The sequence below is a fragment of the Urtica dioica genome, chromosome 7 (assembly GCF_054948205.1).
Source record: "Urtica dioica subsp. dioica isolate 48M chromosome 7, U.dioica_male_clone48M_v1_H2, whole genome shotgun sequence".
NCBI lineage: Eukaryota > Viridiplantae > Streptophyta > Magnoliopsida > Rosales > Urticaceae > Urtica > Urtica dioica.
Genome location: NC_142762.1, coordinates 28,774,318 through 28,799,767, shown reverse-complemented (window position 1 = coordinate 28,799,767; position 25,450 = coordinate 28,774,318). Strand labels below are relative to the sequence as shown.

At 33.3% G+C, this 25,450-nt stretch overlaps 1 protein-coding gene across 1 annotated transcript; it reads right to left on the bottom strand.

Annotated features, from left to right (window-relative positions):
• Positions 1-14,037: 14,037 nt before the first annotated feature.
• On the bottom strand, positions 14,038-14,924 carry LOC149390678 (uncharacterized). Its single transcript, XM_089619830.1, has 2 exons — positions 14,557-14,924; positions 14,038-14,467 (listed from the first exon to the last, which is right to left on the bottom strand). Exons 1-2 carry the CDS (start codon positions 14,922-14,924, stop codon positions 14,038-14,040), a joined length of 798 nt encoding a protein of 265 aa, XP_089475956.1.
• Positions 14,925-25,450: the final 10,526 nt, after the last annotated feature.

The window sequence follows — 25,450 nt, the reverse complement described above, 5'->3', positions numbered from 1 at the left end:
GATGAGAGTGAGACTTTGATGAATAAAAAAATGGTAAATTGAAATTAGTATAAGTGAATATAGTGTTGTTTCTATACTTGGTGGAATTTGAAGTTTTCGTACACCGCCAAAAACAAAATCTTTTGTGGAAAATTTCCCTCCAACTAAAATTTTGTTAATTTTTTATATTTTAAGTATTACAACTCCTTTTTTACCTTTGACTGTAGTGTAAATGTGTCAAAATTTTGTGGGAAATTTCCCTCCATTTAAAAATGGTGAAATTTTGATCATTTTTAATTTTTTGAGTATTACCACTACTTTTTTATATTAGCTGTAGAGAAAAATAGACCATTCTCTACAGCTTTATATTCGACTGGAGTCTAATATCGGCCTAAAAAAAGGTGACCGTAGTCTGTATTGAAAGACTCCATTAAAAGGTTAAATTGGAGTTAAAAAAAAAAAAAAAAAAACTGTAGTTGTATCCCATATTTCTGGTAGTGTCATGATTAGGATTTTTGGATACTAGAACTATTATAATCGATTATAGAAAAAAAAAATCACACTAACATACTCCATACATAAAACTTTATAAAACAACTTTGAAAATAACCAACATTAGAAATCTTACAAAAACATTTGATGAAAATAAGAGAAATACTTAATTCGGAATTCCAAACTAAAGTAGATGGTTGGAATATTCAACGGAAATAAAACCATAAAAATTCAACTTCAGTTTTGCAAAACTAATTAAAGTTGGAAAGTACCTTGAGCATAAAAATCTCAAATCGAGAGTTTAGAAAATTTCGTAGCGGAAGTCTTTTAAATAAGCGAGCAAAACCACAACCCAACCCCGTAGCCATCGAACGCCGCTGATCCACCCTCCTCACTTGTTCATTTGTTGTTTACCTACAATACGGACGAATACACATAATATGAGTTAACCCTCAGCGAGAATAACTATGACTCACAAAAAAAAAGATGAGTAATGCAATGCATGACCGATTAATTAGTGTTTTAGTTCTAACGGTGTCATGGTCTTTCATATCATAAGTCTTATCATATTTTATTCGGAGTGCCCCTAGAGTAGTCGTACCAATTTCAGTGTACACTTTGGAAACGAACTACGGTGCTGCGACCTCCCATAGTTCGCACCATCTAATAAACATATCATATGAGAAAACTCCCTTTATGAGCCCGTAGGTCGGCTCAAGAGAATTGTCTTAATACCTCTGTAACTCGAGGCGGTACGACTCTCTTACTTATATTATCACTTGATTATTTGTGTTACATACAAAGATGACATATGACATAAATATAAATAAAACATGCTAATAATTAGAACATGTTATGCCAAAGTTGTACTAAACTCGTACATAAACTCATCATAACCATACATAACACAATAATCACAATTCACTCAATAACACATACATCATATAAGAAATATCACACAATCAATCATATAACACATATTAACCAGTTCAGATCACACACTCATCGTAATTAATTTTAAACTAATCCGTATTGTAGTGAGATTATTCTCACCTTGATTCGGAAACATGCGACTTTAAACTATCGAAGGATCGGAAAGATTATTTGGCTCGGGACCTAAACAAAAGAATGAAAATCAGGTTCTAAAAAACAATTTTTGGCGTAATAAAGTTTCTGAAAAAACTCAGAGACGGGACTCGAAAGTGAAAAGATAAAAATACCCTTTGCCTTAGGGTTTCGGCAAAACAAAAATTTCCGAGAAAAAATTCTGGAAAAATTCCACAGAATAGGAAATAAAATTTTAAACATTTTCTTTATAGTGAAAGTTCCAAAACCGGATTCCAACATGAAGAAATCTAATTGAAAAGTATATTGTCTAAAAATTGAGTTTTAGAGAAAACGAGACAGATCTGCGCACTTGTTAAAATAAATACTAACAAAAATACTTCCGATAATAGAAAATACCTAATTATTTTTTATATATAACAATAACTAATATATGTGTCTCGTATAAAACTTTTATGGCAAAATACGATTTGCAAGTATTTTTAAAAAGAATAAAACATCGCTGTTTGAAACAGGAATAAAACTTCGCGCAATAACTTTAATTTATTTTTTTGAAATTAAATCGTTAATCCAAAAATTACAAGATTTCTAAGGCATACTAAAAACATGTTGAATATTCTGGTATAAAAAATTACAAATCACCATTCCTTTGTTAGCTATTTTGTTTTATATCAAAACCTTGTTGTTTGAAACAGAAAACAAAATGATGCGCGCTGATCATAATTGAATTTTAGAAACAAAATTGTTTTTCCAAAAATTATGAAATTTAAAATACGTAGTAGAAACATCTAGAATATTCAAGTGTAAAAATTACAAATTAAAATAAAATCATAAGCCTATTAAAAATTGATAAACACGTTACTTTTCAAAGACTCGTGTATAACAGAAAAACATTTCCATAATATTGTGCATAAGAAAATCGTAACAAGAAAAGTCATGACTGATTAACGAAAAGATATCGTGTATAGAGAAGTACCTCTAAAAGAATGAAAAGAAAAGCTCCTTAGTGATGAATAGAACCCAAAAAAAAAAAAAATTTCTAAAGAGGTTTATGTATTTCTTTTGTTTTGTTTTGAAAAGAGAAAAAGATGATGGAGTCGAAGAGATATCAGACCAAGAGTGTGATAGACAAAAAAAAAATATTATGCACGTCCATTCAGAGACATAGAGCTATAGAGAGAGAGCATTTTTAATGAAAATAAATATTAGACTGTTATAAACGTTCAATAGATTAATGTCATTTATTCACCTCTTTATTTCTTTCAAAAAGTAAACGTCCAAAAGAATTGCTATGCACACACTTATTGCATGTATCCGGATATACATATTCATTACTATATGAATCCACTGATACCATCACAATAAATATATATTACTTTTTTTTGTTACTATTACTTTTTATTTACATCTATTATCAGATCTCTTTTTATGCCTTATGTATATACATATATATTTATATAATAATCGTATCATTAGATGTATAAGTAACATTATACACAAGGAATGAAAATTTGATGTGATGACACTACTACTATTGATTAAAATTATTATTAATAATAAAAAAAGTCATACATAAATTTGATTATGAAAGATAAATTCTCAGACTAAACATATATATAATTTAATCTCAAAATATATTACAAAAAAATCATCGAGAAAAAAATTAATAACTAAACTTGAAATATTCGGAACACGTGTAAACAAGCGCAAAGCATATATAGCACATAAATATAATTCAAGCTTAAGATATTACGTCATGATGTTAAATTTTTATATGGCTAAACTTCGGGGTTTCACAACAAAGGACTCATGCTTATGTTCAGACGGACCGATGAATTGGAGGTGGTTGGCTACTCTGACGCTGACTTCGACGGTTGCTTGGATTCAAGAAAATCCACTTCAAGATATGTTTTTATGTTGGCTGGCGGAGCCGTGTCTTGGAGAAGCACCAAGCAGAAATTGACTGCTACTTCCACTATGGAAGCTGAGTTCGTATTTTATTTTGAAGCTACATTACATAGTTTTTGGTTGAAGAGTTTCATATCGGGGCTTAGAGTTGTCGACTATATTTCTAGGACGCTAAAGTTGTACTGTGACAATTCGGCTGTTGTTTTTATGGCTAAAAATAAAAAAAAAGTGGAAGTCGAAGCAAGCACATCGACATCAAGTATCTAGCCATAAGAGAACGTGTTAAAGATGATAAAGTGATCATCTAACACATTAGCACTGATTTGATAATGGCTGATCATTTAACTAAAGGCACGCCATTAAAGAAATTTAAGGATCATGTAGAAAGTATGGGACTTGGTTCCATAATGTAATCTTTCGTTATACGGTACTTTTATTTTCATAAAACTCTCATTCAGTTAGATATTTTCTCATATGGTTGTGCACATTCATTTTTTATTTATCGAGAAATATCGTTTAAGTGGACCTAGAATAAACATATGGTTTATTCACTAAAGTAGAAAAGGGCTATTGAGTTAAGAGACTAAATATATCGTAATACATGGAAGATAATACTCGCTCATAGAGAACCTATCGCCATGATTCATATATTTTGTTTCTTTGTAATTTTTGAACTATATGGACCAAGTGGGAGAATGCTAGAATATTTTCATTAATGAATAAATATTCTCTCCAATATATTTATCCATATATATAAAGTTGACCAACTAATTAATGGCCAAAATTGGCTCAAATTAATGACCGAAAACAAGTAATTAACTACAATAGTAGGATTGTGATTTTCCTCATTGATGGCTATGAGGCTATAAATACAAATGTTTTGGCGTCCCTAAGCTCTCCCACACATTCAGAAAACCAACACTATCTAGGGGTGAGAGCGAGAGCTTATAAGAACCTTGAAATAGCTCGCCGGAGTCAGAGTCCAAAACTCGCGGAAAACACAACAATGACCGGAGGTAACTCGATCATTTTCGCTTCCGCTTTAACGTGTTCTTGTCGTTAGAACACCTTCAGTATGTGTAATAAGTTCTTACAAATATTTCAATGTGCATAAACTTGAACATACATAAGACTCTCGACAGCCGAAACTTGACTCCCGTACGTTTTCATTGCTCTTAAACTTCATTGAAATAAGCCTCTTTAAAAGAGTGCTCGTTCCATAATTATCGCTATGTTCAAAGCCCTTTTTCGTTCTGGCAAGAAAAATTTCGACATTCTTAAGATATCAACACTTAAAATCTTCAAGTATGCCACGCTTGATGATCATAAGACTCATTCGGTTAGAACGGTCCCACTTCTCATAGATCCTCCCGTTATCAGGGGAACTAGCATCTGTAAGAAAAGCAACTTATCACTTCTAAGTGGTAAGTCAAGATCCATGCAACCAAGAAACAATCATCATGTTTTTCTTCCAATCCTTAAAGTTGTCACCTTTAAGGACCGTAACCGAATTGAGATTAGCATATACATGGAATAAACGAAATAGAACAATACCATCACGTTAGCACTTAAAATTAACTTTAATTAGAAATAAAATTCAAATAATGGTAAATCCCATCGCAAGATACCTAATGCAATATCAAGTCTTTGGACAATAATATTAACTGCTAACTGTATTCTTGTTGTACTGATCAAACACTAACAATAAGACTTGCCAAATAATTAATCTATCTTTGTATCAATCAATTATTCACAAGTAAAAAACTTTACAATTGTTATATGTTTATCATCACAAATGTGTATATGTAATTTGACCAGTCACTAATCTTCCTTTGGGCCGATTAGTATCCACATAAATTAACACATGCACAACATCCAAAATACTTCAAAAATAATATACACAAGAGGTCACTTTGGCGACATTTTTTTTTCAATTATTTATTATATTTTTGAATAATCTGAAACTTAAAAAATGTATGTATGTTACTGACTTCCTAATTATATGTACGACCAAATAAGCAAACCAAATTCTATTATATGCATAGCATATATATACGCACCGAAGCAAAAGATCAAAATTCAAATCCACCAATTGCCAAACAGAAGAATTGCAAAAGCAAAGTAATATATTTCCAAACCAGAATAAGTTGAATTAATGTCATACACGACAATTAAAGGACACATGCGATACGACAGATTATATTAGAATTGAGTCAAAACACAAATATCGTAAATTGCCAAACAGCAAAGAATATCGAAAACCAGAGCAATATATATTTCAAAATAGCAAGAGTCCATCACAGAGTCACGAACGAAACTTTGTATGTTTAATATAATCGAAACACAGAGTCACCGAAACCATATAATATCGACAACGACAATCCAAAAAATTATCAAGATTCGAATTAAGTTTGCTCTAATACCAATTATAAAGATTTTTTTCAATGCCAATTCAATTCAAGAGAATAAAACCAATAATCTTAATAACGGAAGCATATTTGAATCTATTGTATTAGATACGGTGGTGATGATTTTCTAATTGCAGTTTGTCTGAAAATCTGGAATATGTTTGTTGATTACTATACAAGAAAAGATATGGGGACCTATCCTATTATTAATAACTACTTAATAACTATCAGACAAGTACTAATAATTATTGCATATTTTTAATTTGGTCACTCATCAAATTAGAATTGACGCTTATGATATCCACATAATAATATCATGTATGTCACAAACTATATTCTGAATTAGATTGTGAAATCTCAAATTTTAAGCTTTATTAAAAAACTAAAATTTTGGTGTTCGAGTGACGTTAGAGTGTGCTTTAGAGTGTTTTTGAATTTTAATATACTCTTTAGATTTCAAATTATGGATATATATATATTGTATATAAATTATATATTATAACTAAGTTATGTATATATATGTTATATAAATATATTATGTCATTATATATACTTAAGTAATTTGCTAAGGTATGTGTACGTACATAATATAGTAATATAGTGTATTATATTTTATAATATAATATTATACTATAATTAATAGTCAGTAGTCAGTAGTCAGTGTTTAGGTTAGGTTATACGTGTATGTTATACATATAAATATAATAATAATAATATTTAATATATTAATATTAGAAGTAGGATTAGGGTTTGGGCTTTTAGGGTTTAATTAAATCATATATAAGCATCCCATCATTTTCTTTTCAAGTTTCTTCTGTGCTCTCCCTCCCTCATCCCTCTCTTTGTTTGAAAATTCGTAGCTCTAATTAGGTATGTTTTCTTTTCTATCTGGTTCGGATTCCTTGAAAACGGTTTCTTAAAACGCTTGCACTGGTTTCAAAAAGTATGATTTTTTCGTTGATTCATTTTAGAAAAGTTAGATTTAAGTGTCTTCTATCTAAATATTTAATCGAAAAATATTTTTATGAAATACAGAATATTTTCCGATTATTTTCAAATCAGTGCACAGACCTGAGACCTATTCCCGATTTTCAGACTTTAAACGCTTAACGTGGATTCAAAATATTTGGTTTTGCGTTGATTCGTTTTGGAAAAGTTAGGTTTAAATGTATTCTATCTAAACCTTTAATCGAAAAATATATTTATGAAATAAAGAATATTTTCTGATTATTTTAAAAAAGGTGCGCAGACAGTTTTTGGCAAAAATTTTAAAGTTAGATTTTAGCACTTCTTTTATTTTTAATAAATAGTTAAAAAAATTATTTTAGTCATGGTGCCTTTACAAAAAGTGATCAAAATTATGTTTTATACGTACTTGAAATTTTACAGAAGTTTTCTTAGAGTTTTTGTTTTTCACCGAAACCTTAATAACCAAGGGTATTTTCGTAATTTCACGTTGAATGTCATTTCTGAAAAATTCCAGAATCTAAAGTATGTTTTGAATTCTTTTCTTAGCTGATCCCCGATAGTCTTTTACCCCGATTAGGTTTCGAGTCAAGTAGAGCTTCCAATCCGTCTTCGACCCAGAGAGCTTTATTCCCGTTTTGCGAATGTGAGAATAATCTCACTGCAACACAGATTAGTTCAAAATAAAATACGATAAGTATATGATCTGAATGAGTTAATAATAATTTTTTTTTATTGTTATTATGTGATTGTTGACATATGTGTGGTTTAGTATGATATGATAAATTATGAATGATATGTTATGTATGCGGAGTTTATGATATGATATGGTATGGTATGATAAATTATGAACGATATATGTTATGATATGTTGAGTTTATGATATGATATGGTATGGTATGCTATGTGATGATATGAGATGGTATGATATGTTAGGTAATGATATGTTATAAATTAGAATACTTATATCATGTTCTTTTTCTAGTCATGTTATCATGTATTTTTTATGTCACACGTCATTCGTGCATGTAACGAAAATAAAAAGTGAAAAGATAAAGATAAGCAAGGGAGTCGTACCGCCTCGAGCTACGGAGGTCTTAAGGAGAATTTCTCGAGCCGACTTACGGGCCCAAATGGGGAAATTTCTCGGGCCGAGGCCCTAATAAGTTTATAAGATAGAGCGAAGTGTGGGACCTTGCAACCCCATATCTTCGTCTCTAAAGTGTGCACTGAAATAGGTACGACTACTCTAGGGGCACCCCGAATTAAAAGTTGATAGAATCAAGAAAAGAAAGATCAAGACACCGTTTAGTTTTAAAATACTAATAACCGGTTCATGCATTGCATTACTCTTTTTATTTTGTGAGCTTTATATTATTCTCGCTGAGCGAAAGCTCATCTCTTCGAAAAAAAAATATACGTCTCTGTTGTAGGTAAATATCTTACAAGGAACTGAGCAGGGCGGACTAGCGGCGTCGATAACGAGAGGGTTGGGTCATGGTTTCCATTCACGAATTAAGTCTTCCGCTACAAGTTATTAAGAAATAAAGTTTTGTTTTCGTTATTAAGAAATAAGTCTTCCTCTACGAGTTTTAAGAAATAATTTTTAAAGGTTTTTATTTTCATTTACTTCGAAGTTTCAAAGAGTTTTATATTTTGGTTGAGATTTAGATTATGGATTATGTTTTAGTATATTTGCTGTTATGTTTTCTTTTAAATTCGTATTTTCAATTTTGGTTAAGTACTTCTCATGAAGTGTTCAATATGCAATCTTCATATTTTTCTTAAATGCTTTTGTTTCTTTTTAAGATAGAGCGAAGTGTGGGACCTTGCAACCCCATATCTTCGTCTCTAAAGTGTGCACTGAAATAGGTACGACTACCCTAGGGGCACCCCAAATTAAAAGTTGATAGAATCAAGAAAAGAAAGATCAAGTCACCGTTTAGTTTTAAAATACTAATAACTGGTTCATGCATTGCATTAATCTTTTTATTTTGTGAGCTTTATATTATTCTCGCTGAGCGAAAGCTTATCTCTTCGAGAAAAAAAATATACGTCTGTGTTGTAGGTAAATATCTTACAAGGAACTGAGCACGGCGGACTAGCGGCGTCGATAGCGAGAGGGTTGGGTCATGGTTTCCATTCACAAATTAAGTCTTCCGCTACAAGTTATTAAGAAATAAAGTTTAAAGTTTTGTTTTCGTTATTAAGAAATAAGTCTTCCGCTACGAGTTTTAAGAAATAATTTTTAAAGGTTTTTATTTTCATTTACTTCGAAGTTTCAAAGAGTTTTATATTTTGGTTGAGATTTAGATTATGGATTATGTTTTAGTATATTTGCTGTTATGTTTTGTTTTAAATTCGTATTTTCAATTTTGGTCAAGTACTTCTCATGAAGTGTTCAATATGCAATCTTCATATTTTTCTTAAATGCTTTTGTTTCTTTTTAAGATCTTCAAAATTTTAGTTCGCCTTGATTCGATGTGTTTTAAAAAAAAATTCCTCCAAGTTTTCTAAAGAATTTTCTAAAGTTTAAAAAGTAAGATAAGTAAGACGGTCCGAAAAGTCGGGTCGTCACATAGATCCCATCAATTTTGACTTAATCAATAATGACCCGACACATTTATTTAATAACATTAGTAGTCACAAAAATATTCTAGCAGGAGCCTCTAGCACTTAATGCATATATCGACTTTAGCAACGCCATACACCCGTAAACTCATGGATAAATAAAAATCATTATTCACTCCATCGATCTATTTCGCTGTCTAGTGAGTGAGTCAACGAAGAAATGGGATCATAAGCTCTTCCAAGCCTAATTTTCTCACAACCATGCAATAAAACATATCACCGGGTTTGGTCCATTCCAATAGGTATGTTATATTACCCTTCGGTATCCCTTTGATCTTACTTTAGCTCAAGTTCAATCAAGCATCCCCGATGGTGGAACATACTTCCTTAAAGGTCAGTTTGGAACCCGAAAAATGTGGGAGAAAGTGAAAATTTGAAGGAAAATGAAAATGGTAGGGAAAATACATGGAAAAATCAAAATTCTTTATTATGTTTCGAAGTGGTGAAAATCAAATTTACCTCTTATTTTTCTCAATTCAAACAAAATTGGAACACAATAGATTCTTATTTCTTTTCTTCACACATTTTTCGGGTTTCACACGCACCTAAGAGAATTTGGGTGTTGCGAAAGAGAATTTTAATCACACATTTGACACATAGTGATAATATGTTGATTTTGTTTGGGTTGTCCTTACGGAGAAAAAAAAATACATCCTTTACGAAAAGTACAATAACATGAAAGCTGAGCTAATTAGACCACTTGTAATTGTGGAGATAAAATCCAAACCGTACAGTAGGAAACTGCCATGCCACATTTGAACCGCCGAGGGACGTCTTCAACATGTAACACTTGATCACCGACATTTGCAACAGTTCTGACGGCGGCGCTACGAAAAACATACCAGGACCAATTTTCCCCAATCTTAGGGAGAATCATGTTGGAATATTAGTATTAAAAATAATTTAATACTATACTAAATTTGGTCAAAAGGGTTTGTGTACCTAAAGGGTAGAGGGGCAAGGGCTTAGTGAAGCCCAAGTCCACCAGACACACGTGTGCGCTGCCTCTCGTCCGGTCGGATGAGCTGATCGGCTTGGGCTTGGGCTTGGGCCTAATTCCTTAAGTTTTCTTTCAGATTTTAAATTTATTTTAATAAAATGAAATCTTTATTAATTGGTGTTAATTGCTACGGTTTAATTGTGTAACCGGGCACTAATGAGCATACGTTGTGAACGTTCAAATGCAATGAATGTGCAATAACCATGCACTAATAGTCTAAACATTTTTCAAACACTGTAACCGTGCCTTTATATATGGTTGTGTTATTGCTGAACGGTTTTGCTCTAAACGGTGCCTATAAAAAGAGGCTTGAGTTCTCATTACAAACACACCAACACCGAACCAAGAGTTCTATGTTTCCTCTTTCCCTCTAGATATTGTTTTGCTTTCTTTTATAGTATGATGATAGCTTTTGGCAGAGTGGTTCTAGTTCGCCGTAGTCGAGCCGAGTGATGCTAAGCTCGTCTAGTTGTCGTTGTATCCTGTGAGGCTTTCGTTCAAGTAACCCAACACATGTGGAGGGCGATAAAAATCTTCAAGGAAACCGTTCAATAGGCCTCGTCGCTTTCAGATTTTTTATTCTCGTTCTTGTGTTCATACTGGTTCAGGTTTAAATCCGATTTATCAATTTTATCTTTCATATTGTTTGTAATCGGTTTTCTATTTTTGTTTATTCTTTTGCAAGTCTATAGAAAAAATATTTTCTTTAATTTTTGCATATAGTTTATAGTACGTCTACGAATCATAAATATAATTTATTATGAGACGACCTCCTAAAGGAAAATTGAGATGAGCTTAATGAGTTTTGAGTGAAAACAGTATAACTATAAAAACTAAGCAATTTTCCCTGATGTTGGACTTTTTAGGCCAAATTCATCGATTAGGCCGTTAAAAACTTAAACGCCCCTCTTCTATATTTTGACACTATTTCTACTTTTGAATATTAGTTTTATATTTCTGAATATTTTCTTGCTTTTTTTCAAACTTTATTGTACTTGTTTTTATTTAATATCTTGTAACTTTGGGTAACAAGACATTACAAAAGCTTGTTAACTTTGTTTTCCATTAATTTAATGAAAGAAATAGAAGTCAAATCATAGTCGAATTTTCTTATTGCATCTTTATATAATTCTTCCCTACATCGTCCATGGACGTGGACATGGTGCTTTGTGTCATTTCATGTATCCTTTGTACTTGTGAGTATTTATTTTCATTGTCGTAATATCACAACTAATTCAATTGTTTTTATAATGTTTTCTAAATAAGTTTTTTGAAGACCAGCAAATCGACACTTACTTACGTGCAGGAGTACATAACCTTGACTCGGATCAATAAATGATACAGTCCTATTGCTGGGAATTCATACTTGAGATATTTTTATTGATTTACAACTCTAAATAACTATATTCTCGTGCCATTTCATTGATTCTTTGTAACATGTGCTTATACACATTCGTATCGTAATATCTTAACCATATCAATGGTTATTATTATTATTATTATTATTATTATTATTATTATTAGGCTGATATAACTAAATTAAATAGTCAAATAAAAATTATGAATTTGCAAAATAAAAGTTTGTCTTAATTTAGTGAAATAGCAAAAATGTACAGTAATCTGGTTCCAATTTTTTTTACCCTAAGATTAATTTTTTTGAAAGTGATAAACTGTTTATAATAATCGTAAAAAATTTTAATTTTGGCTGTCAAAAAAATTTTAAAAATGTAAATTTGGTTACTTTGTTGAAAAGTTGAAACTTTTTCTATTTTCTTAATCTATAAGTTTCAAATTGTTATTTTATACAATTTTTTCTTATTATTATATTATTTTTTAGAACGAAATATGTATTATTTGATGATATTAATAGAGAGAGTAAATATAAAAAATTCGAAACGGAGATAAACTCTTAGATAGTAGTTGAGACTGTTCAGTAAAAGAACACAAAATAAATTATAAAAAGATCTGTGACTTCTGAGAAGTAAATGGTAATAGAGATATTGATATGTATCTGACGAGATTATTCAGTCCTCCTCTAAAAAAGAGAACTAATTTTTTCTCCTCAAGCTGTATAAAAAAAAAAACGTTAGATGTTTATAATTGTTTACAGACGTGGTGGTAGATAACTAAATTGATTTCGCTAGACTTCGAATAAAAAAAATTAAAAAACATATTTGTTAATTGGTATGTAGTATGTACAAGTTTTAAAATTATCGATATTGACAACGAATCAAGGATGTCACCGCACTTATCACGAGTGACGTAACGTTCTTTTGAAGAAATAAAAACCATAAAGTCAAACGTGTATGTATAATAGATATACATCAACTAGATAATAACTTGTTGCGAAAAAGGGCTTGGATGAATAAACAAAGGGAAAATATTAAGACTATAACTATGTTTAATTCAAATGCACATTTACCTCTCAATTTTCAAAAATATCAAATATTTATTCTCAATTTAATATAAATAATAAATACCTCCCTAAAAATATATTATATTATAAATACCATCTTTTTCGTTTATTTTTTACAAACAAAAAAAAATACTCCCTAAAATACCTTTAATAAAATAAATTTATTTACTATTTTATTTAAAAAAAAAAATCTAACTTCTCTTTATAAAAATAATCCTTAATTTTTTTATAAAGAAATATTTTGATTTAATTTTTTTATATATAAAATAGATAGCAATGAGTTATTTCATTAAAGATATTTTGGGGAATTCAATTTTTTATATAAATAAAATAAACAAAATTGATGGTATTTGCGATATAACATATTATTTAGGGAGGTATGCGTTATTTATATTAAATTAAAGAGAAATGTATGATATTTCTAAAAACTGAGAAAATAAGTCACGAGTTCAATTAAATACAAATGATACGTTTGATCTTTTCCTATAAATATATTTAAGTATGCAGAGCTACACAAATATGATAAGTTAACTAGATCATGGATGGCGTCCCGTGAGATCGAGCGAACGATATATAATAGGACAGACAAACTATTGAAACACCTGCTTTGCATTGCACCGCGATTCAGATTTAACAGGCAAATCATGTGATCATAAGTTTTTTACGGTATTTCGAAAAGGTTAATCGATACCGATAGATAAACTGCTACTACAAAGATATTCGCAAAATGAGAGTTAAACTGAAATACATTCATAAACAAATAAATAAAAAATGCTTTATATATATATATATATATATATATATATATATATATATATATATATATATATATATACACACACACACACTTTTGTTAAGAGATATCATTTGAAATTAATATAATCTCATATATCAATTAACAATATAATTAAAAAAAACATATTTGATTTTCTTCTAATGATACAAAAATAAGCTCGTTTTTAAACTAATGTCTTCATTTATAAGTTAAAAAAATATTATACTTAGAGTAATTTTGATCATAATTGATAAATTAATTTTTTTCATCCATAATCAAAATACATCGTATATTATATTTTGAATATTTGTTTTTTTTTTTAAACTCAACGAGGCCTCCCTAAAATCTTCCGCCCCTGAAAACGGTGCCACGGAGAGGAAAGAGCACCCCCTACTTCTCATTCAAACTCGGCATCAGCCGAAATCTTCTCCCGCACAAGGGGCGGGAGATCCCTTAGAATACAATAACCCGAAAATTCACTTTGATTCGCCCATCGACACAACTCGTGGGCTAAACCATTCGACAACCTAGGAGTCCAAACAAAAGAACAAAACTCAAAAACATCCAGGGCGTCTTCGATTTTCTCTAAGATAGGCAAAAGCACCCAATTGGGACTAGGAAGATTCTGACTAAGAGCCTCCATAATACTCTGATTATCTCCTTCAAAGAGAACTCTAGGAATGCCCAAGTCCTTAGCCAACAGAACCGCCTCAAGTACCGCCAAAAGCTCTGCCTCCATAGCCGGCCCCGCCACCACTTTCGAGCACCACAACCATTGTACAGAGCCATTTTCATCTCTAGCAACAACTCCTACAGCCGAACTCCCACTATGGAAAGACGCATCAACATTGATTTTGATCGTACCTGGATCGGGAGTTTCCACCGATGGACCAGAGACGAAAGCCGAACAAAAGACCCCACTTGCAGAGCCTCGGACACGCCACAGAATTCGGTGACTCTGTTACGAATAAACCTTAGAGTCGACACTTCATCTTCTTCATCGCCATGAAAAATCACGGCGTTCCTCCGAGCCCAAACCGCCTCCAAGATAGCCCACGCCCTGATAATGAATTCATTGGGCCTTCCACTGAGGCCATTCGACTCACTATTAATGTCGAGGATCTTCCCTATGATCTCCGTCCCGGGATCGTCAATCTCCCAAGCCCAAACTCTCCCCCATCCTTCACAAAGCCAAAGACGGCGGGCCGCTGGGCATCTGAAGAACAAATGGGCTAGAGTTTCATCCTCCGAATTGCAAACCCGGCAGAGAGGATCCAATCCCATGACTTTCCGGTGAAGATCTTTGCCCAGGTTGAAACACCCGCTCGCGATTCGCCAGAGAAACAGTTTGAATATTTGTTACTAACTTTATATATTATCTCGAGAATCACAGTTATAGTATTACTTATATTATATACAGTAATTTGTAATGATGAAAGAAATATGTATTTTATATATAGATATTAACATTAAACATACAGTTAGGTAATTAGAAGGATTAATAACTCATTTTAAATATAAATAATTATTTTTTTTTCCATTCAATTACCATTAAAAATGAGTAATTAATCACACTCCTTACTTAATTAATTTATTGCAGGTTTGATGGACTATTTTTTTTAATAAAATAATAGTTTGGTTAAAATCTTAAAATGCAATAGGAAAATGGCCAGTTGCAACAAATTTTTGTAATAAAAACGACAAATAGTAACAATGCCAATACTCAATACTATTATTCTTTAAAATGAATTAAGTGACGCGATTATACAAATAATTAAGGTTGTTCAATTTAGAGTTGGTGGTATTAGGACGGCGCAAAAAAATCGGTAAAACCGTAAATCGGACCGGACCGTTTGTTTTTAGACGGTTGGTCCGGTTTTAAACGGTTTAAAATTTCACCGGTCCGGTCCGGTCCGATTTGAACTTTTAGACGGTCTGGTCTAAAAATTTTAAACCGCGGTTTAGACCGGACCCGACCGGTTAGTATTTAAATAAAAAATTATTACAAAAACATGTCTAAATCGGTCCGGTGTAAAACGGTCCGGTCTAGAACGGTCCAAAATGGTCTAAAAGAGAACCGGGCCGAATATTATTTAAGAAAATATAAATAAAAAATCGGTTAAAATAAAATAATCCGGTTTAAAACGGTCTAACGGTCCAGTCTAAAATGGTATAAACGGTCTAAAACGGTTTAAACCGGACCGGACCGGACCGTTTTAACCAGTTTGGTCCGGTTCGATTTTTTTTTTTCTTATTTGGTTCGATCCGGTTTGATTTTTTTAAACCTTTAAACCGGTTCGATTTGATTTTTTGATCGGACCGGATCATGCACACCCTTAAGTGGTATTTAGTATAGACAAAATAAAATAATAACACTACGACCAAAAAAAAAAGTTTCTATGAGTTTTCCGCACATGGATAAACGCGTAGAGATGGATAAACCGCAGTTAAATTGAAAAATGTAAGGTTGACTGAATATCACTTTCGGGTAGGGGTGGCAATTCGGGTTACGTGTCGTGTTCGTGCCGTGTCTTATTCGTTTTCATGTATTTTTTGACAGACCCAAACCCGACCCATTTATTAATCGTGTCTAGGAGCAAAACCCAAACCTGACCCACTATTTTTTTGCCAAACCCAGACCCAACCCACTAAGACCCATTTATTAATCGTGTCTTAATGGACCATGTAACCCACGAACCCACCTAGACCCACAGACCCATTTAGACTACTAAACCCATTTGAACACGCAAATCGGTTTAGGCCCTTTAACATGTTTACTTCAAAATATTGAAATTCTCTAAATCAAATTAAATAACAAATTAGTTAGAATAAGTAATTAATAAAAATACTTCATATAATCAACTAAGCCACCATCATAATATTTTTAATACAAAAGAGAAGTTCAAACACAATCCATTTGAGTCATTATGGCTCTTGATCGTGTTTACCCATTAACAACCGATTTAATATTCGTGTCTAATTGGGTCCCAATGGGTTGTCGTGTTCGTGTCGTGTTCACCCGTTATTTAATCGTGTTAATCGTGTTCGACACGGATGGACCCAGATCCATTTAAGGTCGACCCAAACTCATTTACATCGTGTCGTAACCGTCTCGTGTCTCGTGTACGGTCCAAATTGGGTAGCCATATATATATAGCCGTGAATTGCAATATGAGCTAAATGTGGAAATAAAAATTTATTCAAGAGAGGTATATATGAAAATATTATCTAATTTTGAGTCAATAGTATAAAAATTGATAAAACTTACGAGTAAAAATTATAATTGTCAGCCTTGACCTTAAAATGCGTTTCAGTATTGGCATCTAGTTTTATAATAATGTTCTTTATGGATCATCTCGAAAAATACGCCAAGTTTTGAGTGAAATAATATTAAAGAATTTAGACCAATCTGTAACTATCCCAGATATGGTGGCGTTTCCTCTCGAATGAAACTGATTTAATGTGTGTTAGAAGAACTCTATACCACAAATAGATAGTTTCCTTTTGTTTTTTATTTATGCTATTCACGTTCTGCCCAGATTAATATACGATTTTTTTGTAATTGGCGCACTTGGGCTCAAGCCTCCCTGAAGTTTTTATTTTATTTTATTTTATATTTTTTTACTGAAATTTAATTTTTCTCTCTTATTTTATTATAAAAATTTATAAATTAACCCCTCTTGATATATATTTTCATTTTAGCCCCCTAAGTTTGGTCTCTCTCTCTCTCTCTCTCTCTCTCTCTCTCTCTCTCTCTCTCTCTCTCTCTCTCTCTCTCCTTCCACGGATGAAGCAAACACACTTCCTAATACAATGTTGTAATTCTTGTATACTCAGAATTATTTTGGATGCATTGTTTGAGTGTTTAAGAGGTGAAAATTTATCGTCTACAAGGTGTTTTGTTGCTTTATTAATTCAAATATTATTCCACTATAAGATTGGAATTAAACTCTTGACAAAAGAGATGTAAATCGATTCTAAAATCATTAAAAGCGAATTTTGACAAAAGTTGAATCTAAACGTCCGCTTCTAGTTCATATAAATGTAACATATGTCGAGATAATAAATTCACTAATACAGTAAGTTAAAAGTACAAACATATATATATATATATATATATATATATATATATATATATATATACACACACACACACTAGCTCATAATTTCAACGTCGTACTAAAGTCACTTGGTGTAAGATCGATCGAAAAATAAAAACTGCCTGATCTTTTGCCCCTACATTCGGGCCATCTTGCTCTTCCTCTTGGACGATACCTTTGGCATAAGGTTGATGCGGGCGTAGTCGTCTACACATAGTGACCGTGTCTTAGGTTTGTGATGATAAGCGACACCATCTATGCAATTCCTAGAGGTAAAATAATGAGAATTTATCGCGTGGCATGCATCGACGGCATTCCTCACCGCGTGCTGCAATTTAGTGATTTTGGCATGTTTGTTGTGTGATTACGTTGACCCAACTTCGAATTCAAAAATTGAGCGGAAATGAAATCTCCTCTTGGGATCAAGGGGCCTATCCCAGTAGCCATGTCTTGTCACTCCCCGGGAACGATTAAAATTGATGTGGCCTCCTAAGTGTCCATGTCACAGAGTTGACCATGCTTCTCTTCTTGCTGAATATTAAGTTAGGTTAAAATAAAAAAAAATTAGTTAGTTTATGTAAATGAATGTAAAATAAAAACTTAGATAGGTTTTCTTTGCAATAGAACTCATCCAATTTTTGTCTATTTGGATGTAGAGTCCCCCACGTCTCAAGTGCTCCAACCAAGCTCTTATCAAACCTTTTATGCAAGTATCCGACAACGTCTCAATTACCATTGTGATAATAGTAGGGTCGTTGATAAGTCAAAGGAACTTAGCTAGGAGTCATAAATGTTCTAAACATTTAGAGCAAAAATCTATCTCATGCAAGAGATTGTTCATTTAGGAGATATAGATGTGAGGAAGATCTCAATATATGGTGGATAACCCAGTGGATCCATTCACAAAGACTTTAGCAAGTAAAGTCTTCGATAGTCATGTAGAAGAATTAAGCGTAAAGGATCACTCACATCTACCTTGAGTCAAGTAGGAGTTTATTGATGCGTACTTTGAGTGCAACACGTTCTTTTATAAGGCAACTTGATGTAATGAGTGAATCAAATAAAAACATTCATGCTTTGGTCAAAAGTTTGTGTTATGATTATGAAGTCTTTGTCTTGAAATAACTTGCAACACGAGAAGAGACAAATTAAGATTTGCATAACAAACTCTTCTGATAGGTATTTTCAATATAATATTCACAATCTTTGGATCAAATGCACATTTGAATTCAATAGATGATTGTTAGGAGAGCCCATGATGTTCAGTTATGTAATATAGTTCTTCCTAGATATCTTATGAAGGTATTAAATATCATCAAATGTACTCCTAATTAGGGCATGTTTGGTTGATGATGATTCGAGGGAATGGAATGGAATGGATTCTTAAAAAAGTTCATGACTTTGTTTGGTTCAATATTTTGGATGAGAATGATCATTCTACGTGCATTCCAGAGAATGTTCATTACTTCAATTTCATTCCACCGCACTATGGATACAATCACCATTCCATAAAATAATCATCCATTTTTCCAAATTTATCCTTTAGCATTATATTGATAAAATAAAATTAAAAATTATTTGCTCAAACTATCTGGAACAATCAAAATTCAAAAACAACCCTCAATACCAAATACCACCACTGGTGGCGGATCTCGCGGTCCCGCCGTCGCCATGGCGGCCGCCGCCTTGGAATAATCTCACAGATCTCTCAAGAGTAACTCGACTTAGTAAATTTGTGGGAAAAAAACTCAGTTAGGGTTTATTGATAGATTCAGTATTTTTTTCATTGGTATTGATCCATTAGTCAATGGCGACTGCCAAGAATGGTGGTCTGAAGATCATGTTGGCGGCAGCGGTGAAGAAAGGCGTGACGGACTCTAAGGTGGCGATATTCGGATTAATATGAGCGGATCGCGATGTTAAACAGAACTCTCCGTCGCCTCGACGGCGGTGAGGAATGATCGGGCGTACCGGCGGAGATGGCCCATGGCGGATTTTTTTTTTTTTTTTTTTTTTTTTTTTTTTTCTGATATGGTGGAGGTGTATTGGTCTGTGTTGTTTTTATTCACAGGTGTCTTGGTCTGTGATAAACGAAGAAGAAGAGAGTGGCAATATTTTGAAAATTTGAAAACATAACGAGAGTCTTTTCGTCAAATCCAATTTGATTCTTTTCTACGTTTTTTTTTTTATTTAAAATACCAAACCAAACAATTGAAATGCATTGCCATTCCATTCCTATTACTATTCCGATCTCCATTCTCATTCCATTCAATTTTTATCCTACAACCAAACATGCCTTAAAGCTAAAACAACTTTACTCTTATAGTCTTATAGTCACTAGTATGAATAAAGTCATGCTTACCTAAATCATGAAATGAGACATAGTTATTTATAGTTATCCATCTTTATTTAATAAACAAATGATCAAAGTTCTTCAATAAGAACAACTTATTAGGAAGTTCGTGAAATGATTTAATCTCATTGGGGTTATGAGCCTCAAGATTGCTGAAATACAATGCATATAACCAAATACTTTGTTCTTAAAATTGTAAATAAATTAACTAGGCTGAGTATTCAATTAGCTTGTGCTTATTCACAAACAACAAATGAATTGATGAAAATAATAACTAGAAGCGTAAAATTGTAATTTTATGATCCTCATATAGCTAATGATAGTTATGAAGGGTAAATTTGAAATTTATTCAAAGGACTTCAATGTATTAAATTAGTAGTTCGTATAGTATAAAATATAACATATTAGCCAAGAGATTTTCAATGTCAATTTTTTGGAGTAATTGACATTAGGAATGAATATTGGAAAAATGTTTGTGAAATTTTTGCCAAATGCTTCAGTCACTACTACAAAAAAGTCGCTTCTAAATGACCTTTTAGAAGCGACAAAATCGCTTCTAAAAATTAGAAGCGACACTTCTAACACCCCGTCTTCCATACAGAGGTGTCTCGGGGTATCACCGCCTCCACCACCTAAGCTCGTGGAGATACTGCATTTGAAAAAGAAATTAGAAAGTGTTCCTAGTCGCACTATTAATATAACATAGTTAAAAATAAATATAAAACAATTAAAACATTACTCAATCGTCATCATCGCATTTAAAGTCATTATCTTCTATCTCAATATCGTCATTAACATTACTCAAACAAAATGAGAGACAGTTTCCTCGTATTCCATGTCATCTATGAAATTTTCTTTTTCGTATTCACTATCGTCACTCAGAAGAGTTGCTTCACATTTTTTGTGACAATGAGACAGAATTTCGAACTCTGCTTTTTTGTACTGACAATGGAACTATAACTTAAAATGAGGCGTCGATGTCAGGCAAATCTCATACAAATCGGTGATTACAATATTCGACGACATTCCATTTCCCATCATCAAAATTATGAGGGTCGTTCAAGTAAAAGACTTGTTTTGCTTGAGTCGTGAGTATAAATGGCTCGTCTGCGAATCATTTTTTTTTCACATAAGCGCTCGTCGTTCCACGTATGTTATTCGTGCGTACTCATGTCCATGCGCTGTGTTTGTCGCCATACCAACGATATCGAAATAATACGACTCGATAATTCAGCATGAACACATCATCCATCCTTCTGTAGAAAGTGTATCATCTGCATGTACGCACAATTTGCTATTTTAAGTAATTTGTACCTCATCATGACGAGAAGTGATAAACTTCATACCGTTGACCACACAACTCGGATACATATGAGCGTTCTTAAATGATCCGACTGAAAGAGCGTAAAGCTCTTCACACACATCAGATTACCCTGCTTTCATATCGTATATATGCAATTAGAAGAATAAGATATAATGCTGAGTATCATGATGATGTAGCTCATTGTCATATTATAAACTTTATGTACATTCCCTTTTCGTAAACCAGACTCTGAATTCTTTCTTATGCATCTCCTCAACATTAGGCCGACCTTCGGATACCATGAGATCCCAATGCTCACTGTTTTTTAGTTAATCATATTTTAGAATCATTATGAAAATTTATTGATTAATTCAAAATTACGTTGTGTAATCACCAATTTCAGTACAATTGGTCAATATGTACTACTCTGCCATCTCTCTTGAATTTTTGTCCAACCGGACTGGATTCATCTTTCTATAGGGCACGAAATTCTCTGACTGAATAACAGAGAGCTCGCGGGCTTGAACGACTTCATTCGAGGGATCTTCAAAGTACCTTGCAATAAACGCTAAAACTTTGAGAAGATTTCTTGCTCTCGCATCACTTTCATTTCGGATCCCGAGCTGGTGTCGTATCGGGAATATTTTGTAGCTGTTTAATTATCTAACTCGTGGTCAACCTCTTTGGAGGTCTCTTTCTCTCGATGCGTATTTTGTACTGACCATGCACTTTCTCATCTGGTGAGAATCTGGAAAGTACCGACAATGGTCATAATACACGATTGTGTTTCTAATGGGCAATGCTAACGTGTCTTTGGCGCATATGGGGCACGCAAGATACTCTTGTCCACTCTTTCCCGATAAACTGCCCAGTTTAAGAAAGTCATTGATCGTCCAAAGAAATGCAACCCGCAATCAAAAGACATCATTGTTCTCAGCCCCATCGTAATCGAACGCCTGCAAGAACACATCAGTGTCTTTTCCAAGCGAATTCAGATCCGGAATCGAAAGCGTTAACATCAAGTACTCAGACTTCATGCAAAGTCATGGTGGAAAATTGTACGTGGTTACCACCACCGACCACATGCTATATGTCAAACTCATTTTCCGAAAGGGTTGAAACCATCGGCAGCAAGTCTAAGTCGAACGTTGCTCGTCCCCGCAGAAAAGTTCGGATACGTCTCATCCAGGGTCTTCCATGCCTTTCCATCGGCAGGATGTCGTAGAACGTCTTCCTTAGTCACTTATTCCTTCTCGTGCCACTGCATTTCGAGACATGTGTATCAAGATGCGTACCACCACTTTAGCCGATCTTTCACCGGGAAGTACCACAAAACTTTGTGCGCTACTTTCTTCTCAACTACGCATTCGTTGCAGACAAGGCAGGTGTAAGCTGTTTCAATCCCTTCCCGAATAAGACGTAATTGTTCACGTGCACATACATCATCTCATATTGCATGTCAAACCGCTTTAACTTCGCCTTCGCCTCGTAGTGCTTTTCTGGAATCCTTTTTCCAGCAGGATGTGACTTCCTCAAAAGCTGTAACAGTTCAGTGGATGACTTGTTGGTCCAGTGGTTTGTGAATTTTAGGTGCATCAATGAAACCAAGAACGAAAAAGACGAAAACTCCTTGTAACAACGGTACAACTCTACTTTCAACTCGGCGAAAATATCTTCGATATGCTCTTCTTCACGCACTTTATTCGATGTCGGGTCAACAAAATCATCATAATCGTCGTGATTCATGATATCTTGAATGGCGTCGTGTAATCTGCCAACGTTTCTCTCGTTCTCAATTGTTGATTCTTCTTCAGCAACGATGGCATGTCGTGGCTCGTTGTGGTAATACCACTGAGTGTAGTACGGTTTAAATCCCTTGGATGAAAGATGTAGCCGAACAACTCTTATATGTTGGGTAATTACGTTGTTGCAACTATGAAAGGACACTCATTTAGCCATCATTATTCAGTTGGAAACATGCCGTGCGGATAAATTCATTCACGCCAGACTGATACTGAAGACTCGTTCAGTCATTCTCAGTAAAATTAACTGACGCAGTTAAGATGGGTATTCAAGTTTTAGGTTAAACAACTTGTGGAACAACTGATTGTTTTAGCAGATTAAATGCAATGCTATGGAGACAAAATAATCAAACAGAAAGTAGTAAAGGACACTGGAAAATTGGTAACCCTATTCAGCATAACGACCTACTCAGGGGGACTGTGACGTCTAGGTAAAAGCAGTCCACTATCTCAATCAACCACGATTATATGAATATTAAGTTAGAAAAAAACTCCTCTTTGCTAACGCCTCCCTTCAATGGTTATCTTTAGTGGGTATAGATTTAAGCACATAGACTCCTCTACCTGTTTTACCCCAATCTTGCATCGAAGATCAATAGCACACCTATGCGACACACGATCTCAATCTTAGTATGATGATACAAAAGCTCTGAGCTTATTGTCGATGAAATTCTCTAGAATGAGAAGACAAGCAAAGATTTTACGAATTCGTGAATAGCTAAACAGTCGAAGAACCTTGTTGACCAAAGATACAAAGCCTATGTGGATTTATATATTGTCAGATTCTGAATTCATACGTCAAAACAATATCAACGAATCCATGAAGATCCGAGATTACATCTCCAAGTAAATCGGGTAACTAACCAATGTGGTAGTTACAAGATTTTCACGTAAGAAAAAAGACGCAACTTCCCTGACTGCATGTTGCTTAAGTTGCTTGAACAACTTGTAGACGCACCGGCTGGAACAACTCTATTACAATTTATTTTTCCAAATAAACGATGCCATACAAAATAACAACAATCCCCCCCTTGTAATTTTATGGCAAAACAAACTTGATCACTACGCAGAGTGTTTCGTGGAAATAAAAAAAATATGTCAATGTTCAAGAAAAACAACGAAAGTAAGAGCATAGTAAGTAATGTTAAGGCCTAACTATTACCCAAAAAAAAAAAAATTGATCAACCAAAATACTCCCCATTTTTGCCATAAAAAGGCAATCAAAGGAAATAAACAGTCTAGGTTGACAAATGAGAGCTGAAAATTCTTAAAAAGAAACAAATAAAAAAAAATTACAAACTTGTTAGATGAATGGGATGAAGTGCTGTCTTCTTGAACTTCTTCTTCTTGTTCCTTTGGATCCGACGGTAGTGAGTGAAACTTGTTCTTCAATCTTCTTCTTCTTCTTCTTCTTCGTCTCGGTGGTCAGGATCTTCTTCAACCGGGTACTTGATGTCTCTGATTAGGTTCATGAGAAGCCTCATTCGGTTCATCAGCTGAGTCCATCTGAAACTTGACCTGAGCGTCGAGTTGGCAGAGGATATTTGCTCTCATGGATGAAGAAAGAGAAGCATAGGCAGAACGGGAAGAAGAAGGAACATCTTCATGGATCCGATGAGAAGGTTTCTCCAATACAAGATCATTGTTGTGCTTCCCGGTGAATAGCTTGTGTTTAGCATACATGAACTGGACATTTGGAAAAGCCGCGCACCTCGGAGTAAAATCACCATAACTGGCGGCTCCGACGTCCTTTTGACCTAAAACCAATTGCATTGGTAAGAGAACAAACAGACTTTTAATTTGATTCAAGAATTATTAAATTTCAAATTCTGAGCAGAGAGTTATGCCACTTTTACTGCGGGTTTTTCTCGAGCTCGAAGAAAACTGGAAATAATTAAAGTTCGGACTTGAGTGCGAAAAAGAATCGAGTGTAACAGAACGTTTTAGAGACTTGTTAAAGCTTTTATATATGTTTTATTAACATGGTAACAACATAGTATAAAAATTAATAACAACAAACATAAAACGAATCGAGTAAATAAACAAAACTAGCAAGACAATATAACTAGTCACAAAATTACTCGAAATTTTCTCAAACTTTAAAAAGACGTTTTTCATTATAAAAAATTAAAAAAAAATTAGAACTGATTCTAATGTGTTTTAATAACATCCCAAAGTCATAGAAAATCAACATGATTATTAATTTAAAGGCACGAGCAATAAATTAAAAAAAATCTAAGAAAACAATTCTA